This window comes from Gadus morhua, chromosome 3, assembly GCF_902167405.1.
Source record: "Gadus morhua chromosome 3, gadMor3.0, whole genome shotgun sequence".
Classification (NCBI taxonomy): Eukaryota; Metazoa; Chordata; class Actinopteri; order Gadiformes; family Gadidae; genus Gadus; species Gadus morhua.
Window position 1 is genome coordinate 16,055,859 of NC_044050.1, and position 6,033 is coordinate 16,061,891.

The 6,033-nt window shown below is 41.7% G+C and overlaps 1 protein-coding gene across 4 annotated transcripts; it reads left to right on the top strand.

The window, feature by feature from the left end:
- The first annotated feature begins 738 nt into the window (after window positions 1-738).
- Window positions 739-5,294, top strand: LOC115540905 (caspase-6). Of its 4 annotated transcripts, none has more exons than XM_030352540.1 (7): window positions 739-993; window positions 1,156-1,207; window positions 1,574-1,708; window positions 2,165-2,241; window positions 2,337-2,512; window positions 2,758-2,908; window positions 4,518-5,294. In XM_030352540.1, exons 1-7 carry the CDS (start codon window positions 963-965, stop codon window positions 4,751-4,753), a joined length of 858 nt encoding a protein of 285 aa, XP_030208400.1. In that variant the 5' UTR covers window positions 739-962; the 3' UTR covers window positions 4,754-5,294. The 4 variants fall into 4 exon arrangements, with proteins under 4 accessions (XP_030208400.1, XP_030208402.1, XP_030208403.1 ...); XM_030352542.1 differs by having other exon boundaries at window positions 748-993; window positions 1,159-1,207; XM_030352543.1 differs by having other exon boundaries at window positions 748-981.
- The last annotated feature ends 739 nt before the right edge of the window (window positions 5,295-6,033 follow it).

Consider the following 6,033-nt stretch of genomic DNA (forward strand, 5'->3'; position numbering starts at 1 on the left):
CTGTCTGCCTGCTTGCCTGCCTGTTTACGAACCCCGCCTATACCTGGAATCTGATTTGGCTGCTGGACTGTTTGTGAATAAATCATTTTGATCTGCAATTGATTCCCGTTCTGATTCGTGACAATGTCTGTTAAAGAAGTACCTTTTATACTCCAACACTATACTGTGTTGCATATGTCTGAAGCAACTCAGGAGACATGTTTTCATCTATTTAGCCACTATCTTACCGTAAAGTATATGATTCCTCAACGATTTCTATGAAATAAAGCCTTTGATTGAACATGCTCTGACTCTGTGATTCAGTTGCTGAGATTATTTGGGGTCAAAAAGTAAAATGGGGGGAGAAATCATTTCTGAAACGTGAAAGTGTAGCTTCAACATATGAGTTGAAGAAAAAATACATGATTAAGGGATGAAGGGGACCATTTTAATTCAGATTATATTTCAAGATCAGTTCTGTAACATTTATTTTTAAATACGTCTGTCTATTTGAAAGAATAAGAAACTGTTTGGATATTAACAACTTATTTTTTTTGGTGTTTTGATAATATTTGATTGTTAGAATTCTGTACAGTGAATATACAGATTCAGTTTTCCTATTTTATTCAACTTGACTAATATGTTGCCATTAGCCTGGTTCTACCAGACTCTCGTACTTCACTTAATTTCATTTGTACAGAGAGGGAAATTAGTACTGAAGGGAAATTCAAATTGAGCGGAAGTACTTAGGCGGGCGGAGCCAGGCTACGTTGCCACAGGTTGTGATATGCAAATCGTCGAACGTTTGGATATGGTTTTGACCGACAGGAGTGAGCTCCAATTGCTTATCTGTTTTGAAACCTTACCAATCAAACAGTAGGGAGGCAACTATAACTAGTAGTCATCGGTTGACAGTCGCTTTTTCAGTCACTTTCTCTGTCACTTTCTCTGTTTCAGTGTGTGCTGATCACTTGACTACGACCATGTCTAAAGCCGAAAAGGGTGCGTCTAGAGGTAGCCTACAGTTAAACCTTTGATCTTTAATCATAATGTTCAATTTTAAACAGAATCTTCTCTCAATTGATACCATGGACTGTTTGTGATATAGATAGACCATCATATTTTCCTTATGCGAAGGAAAACATCGAAAACTAAAGTTTTGTTCCCCACTGACAGCAGGTGCTCCAGACAGCAAAACAGCAACAGAAGTGGATGCCCTTATTGGCAGGTAATATGTTTATGCATGCATACATACATACACACATACATGCATGCATGCATGCATGCATACATACATACATACATACATACATACATACATACATACATACATACATACATACATACATACATACATACATACATACATACATACATGCATGTTTACTAGTACTTCTGGCCTGATCTCCTTGGTTGTACAGGACTCATCTTAAAAAATCAGTTTATTTCTGATCCTACTGTGTTTGTGTGTGTGTGTGTGTGTGTGTGTGTGTGTGTGTGTGTGTGTGTGTGTGTGTGTGCGCGTTTCTGTGTGTGTGTGTGTGTTTGTGTGGGTGTGTGCGTGCGTGTGCTGCCTCATGGTTAATGTCTATAGTGACTTCCCTCTGGGGGAGTACAAGATGGACCACAAGCGTCGCGGCCTGGCGCTTATCTTCAACCAGGAGACCTTTGGTTGTCAAAAAATGACTCGCTCTGGGACCAACATTGACCGAGACAATCTGGAGATAAGGTCCCACTTCTCTATCGAAACTTATGAATCTCTTTTGGATAAAACACAAATTGGCAAAGGGCATTGGTGGTTGTAGTTCTACAGTATTATGACCACGTGAAACTTCTTTGGCCTGCATTTTATTTCTCCACTGTACATGTTGTTTTTGAACCATTTTTGCTGGTTGGCACAGTGTAGTATATTGCTTGAACATGTTTAGTATTTGCGAATATGTATATATATTTTGATTCGGTGATGTAATTTGTTAGTTTTCGGCATACCCTAAATCACCATATACCCACTGCAATAAATTAGACACATCACTGGCTGTGTGTGTGTGTGTGTGTGTGTGTGTGTGTGTGTGTGTGTGTGTGTGTGTGTGTGTGTGTGTGTGTGTGTGTGTGTGTGTGTGTGTGTGTGTGTGTGTGTGTGTGTGTCGCTGTGTGTCTGGGTGGGGAAATCCTTTCCTTTTCGTAGATTTAAAGCATTAAACTTTGATGTCCAAGCCCATCAGGATCTGACAAGGGTTGACATTCTGGCAAAGATTAGCGAAGGTAAGACACACTGGCTCCATTGCTAACGTCAATGAATTTGTCTCGTCTGTTGAACAACTTCTTTAACTTTAACTTAAAATGTGCTTTTCTACTAGCGGCGCAGGCTGACCACGTGGACTCAGACTGCTTTGTCTGCGTCTTCCTGAGTCACGGTGAGAACGACAAGGTGTGGGCGCACGACCAAGAAATCAGCATTGACGAAGTTACCGACAATTTCAAAGGAGACAAGTGCAGAAGCCTCGTCGGGAAGCCTAAGATCTTTATACTACAGGTATAATACTCAATAATACTGTAAACATCACTTAATTATACTGTTTACTACAAATGTATATACTTCCATTATATACTCAATAATACTGTATACGCGACTCAGGCCCGGACAGTGACAGTATGCAGGCTCTGTCCAAGCCTGCTAACTGACCCTGTCTCTGCCAAGGCCTGCTAACTGTCCCTGTCTCTGACGAGCCCTGTAACTGTCTCTGTCCGGGCCTACTAACTGACCCTGTCTTTTTCCAGGCCTGCCGTGGGCGTGAGTTTGACCTCCCTGTGACTGGCATGGCCGGGGACAGTGACGACGAAGAGGAGGAGCAGGTGGTGGCGGACGATGGTGTGTTCCACACACTGCCTGCTGGTGCTGACTTCCTCATGTGCTACTCTGTGGCCAAAGGTGAGACAGTTGGAAAAGGGGGGTTTTGAGGGCCTTTTTGAATGACGGCCGGGGGTTAGCCTGTCCGATGTGGTGGATACCCAAAACAACCGCCACAGTCCTTCCGTTATTCTTTGATTCTGCGTCCTAATTCCTTGTGTAAATCCTGCGTGCTCTCCCATTTTTTTTCTCTGCAAAAAAAGTAATTTGCAAAATACAAACCAAAAGAAATCAATTGCCCTTTTCATGAAAAATGTAAATGCGAAAAGTATTTGAATATAAGATTGAATCTCTCCCGGAAAGTTTATGTAAAGAAAAACTATGCATCATTTGTCCGTATTCTTCCTGCATTAAATGTTCTTGATCCTATCAAACTCTAGTCTGTGTACAGCTCATTCAAATGGATTTGTTCACCTCACTCCCACATGAACCATAACTCTGGTGACAGTGGCTTACTGACTAACAAGTAAGCACTCCTGCAACCCCTCATTGTTCAAAGGGGATTGAACATTGAGGGGATGCAAGAGTGCTTACTTGTTGGTCTGGACTTGTGTTAGTTGGCCCTTAATACAGTATTTGAAGACGTTCAAGAAATTCAGCCATGGTGCAGAATTACAGCCACTTTGAGCCAGTCCCACAATGAGCTTTCCACAAACGTGCCGTTTTATAGAGGTGGGTCAAGGTGGAGGGTAAGGGTGTGGCCCTGAGCAGCTTGCGGCCATGTTACCATGCGCTAGTGTTTACTGTGGATGTATCGCAATTGCTCGGATTCATAATTTCATCCGGAGGCGCACACAGCTTTTGGCCGTGTTCAGTAAATATTCTAGAACACTCCGGGTGCTCCGGAGGGAGTCCTGGAGCTCTATATCTAAATCATGTCATATTATACATAGATTTCTATATCATATAATATATATTATCACGGCCAAAAGCTGTGTGCGCCTACAGATGATATTATGAATCTCAAACGACTGTGTCGGGTTCTCCGACGTCTCTGATTCTTCCACTTCCACATCAATCTGAAGTAGACTGAACCGTGACATAAAGGACAAAGGGATCGTTGCCCACGATTATTGACCGCGATTGCCTCCCGCACCGCTGCCCGCTGCCGAGGCACCGCCTCCTTGGCAGCTGGCAGCAGGCAGCGGGCAGCGCCCGCTCCGGCGGGTAACAATCGTGGGCAACAATCCCTTTCTCCTCCATGTTGCGGTTCATGTACTTCAGGGAGTCAATGCCAAAGTTCCTTTCCCCCAATTCCTTCTCAACCATGGCTGAGAGAACCCCCACTACGAGTCTCGGACCTATAACTTTGTTATGTTACGTTCAGAACACCATATTTTATCTTTAGCATAAATCAGCAGCTGCCATCTTGGCTGTTTTATTCAATGCCTCAACAGCACTCCAATAGTCAACATACCAAGCCCGATTTCAACTTGTTGTACAACAATGGGCAGAACTCATACACATAACACGCAAATTTGCAAATCAAAGGCCTTTGAAAAATTAAAGCATATTTTACTCAGATTTGTGTTTCTATGTGTGTATAAAACACAAATACAAATTTTGTGATTCACTATCGCTGTCATACAAAGACAGATATAACAGTCAGTGTGTGTGTGCGTGTGTTCAGGGTATTTTTCCTTTAGGGATACCATCAATGGCTCCTGGTATATCCAGGACCTCTGCAAGACCCTGGAGGGGTACGGAGGTTCCCGGGAGTTCACAGAGCTGCTGACCCTGGTGAACAGTAAGGTGTGCAAGCGGTCCGTCGAGAAAAGCAGAATCCCAGATGCCATCGGGAAGAAGCAGTTTCCCTGCTTCGCTTCCATGCTCACCAAGAACCTCTTCTTCCGACCAAAACAGTAGAAGTTTTATTTTTTTAAACGGTCGTAGTTGAATGGTGTTTTATTATCCTGCCTGCATCATTCCCATCATTTGGAACTAATGTGTTAACTAAATTGACAATGTACAATCATGCAGATGTCATAAAGTTACATAGAGTGGGATTAACAATCATCAAACGTAATTCATTTTGATAATAAATATATATTTATTTCCCAAAGGTTCCCATGCATCAAACAAACTATATGAAGGCAGAAAGAAACTGTGTTTTATCTTATAAGGCTTTACAACGAGACCATATTAGCATAGAGTACCTCCGGGATGTTTTTCTGTTAAAGATGTAGGTTTATACTCTGCATGAGGTCAGACAACCAGCATACGATACCAACATACTGTGATGCATGTTGTATAGTGTCTACACAGCTTCATGTTTGAATAATAACCCAGTGCCTATCAATGGTGTCTAAAACGACTCAGGAACCATGTTTATCATCTTCTAGCCACCATGCACCTGTAAAATGTATGGTTCCTCAAAAGTTTCTAAGAAATAAAACCATATGTTCAAGCTTTGACTTTGTGTTTCAATTGCTGAGATTCATTGGGGGCCAGAAGATTTATTGGGGGAGGTGGGGAGAGATTATTTCCGAAAATCTGAAAGTGTAGCTAACATATATGTTGAGTTGAAAGAAGTTACATAATGATTAAGGGTGATAGGGGAACATTTTAATTCATAATATATTTCAGGTCCAAGCCAATAGCATTCTGATGAAGGAATCCGTTCCGGGGAAGATCCGCGAAGGTAAGACCCAGTGACCATTGCTTACGTTGCACATTTTTCACATTTGTTTAAGCTTTGATGCGCTAGCGCAAACCTAACCTAAGTGTTTGGAATTTTACAAACCGAAAGGATTAAAAAATGAAAGCTCTGAATGGTATTTCTCAAGTGAATTAGTTATAAGTCTGCCCCCTGTCAACATATGTTGCTAGGAGACTGAATTATATATTTGAACTTTGATTTACAACACATTAATCGGCTTTGGTTTCTCTTTCACATCAGTAGTTTTCTAGCCATTTTATCGTCAGACCAATTGGTTCCAAAGGACAAACTGGCTGTACAAACCAAACAAACGATTGCGATAACATTATGTCCACTGGTTAAATGATTAATGAAGAAATTTACAACACATTTCAGTTTTACACCTCTAGGGGCCATTTTCAAGTCCCCATGTGCACGGATGAGATCAGGCTGAACCAACTTATTACAACCAGTGCAATGTTCAAAAATCGAATGTATTCAGTCATCA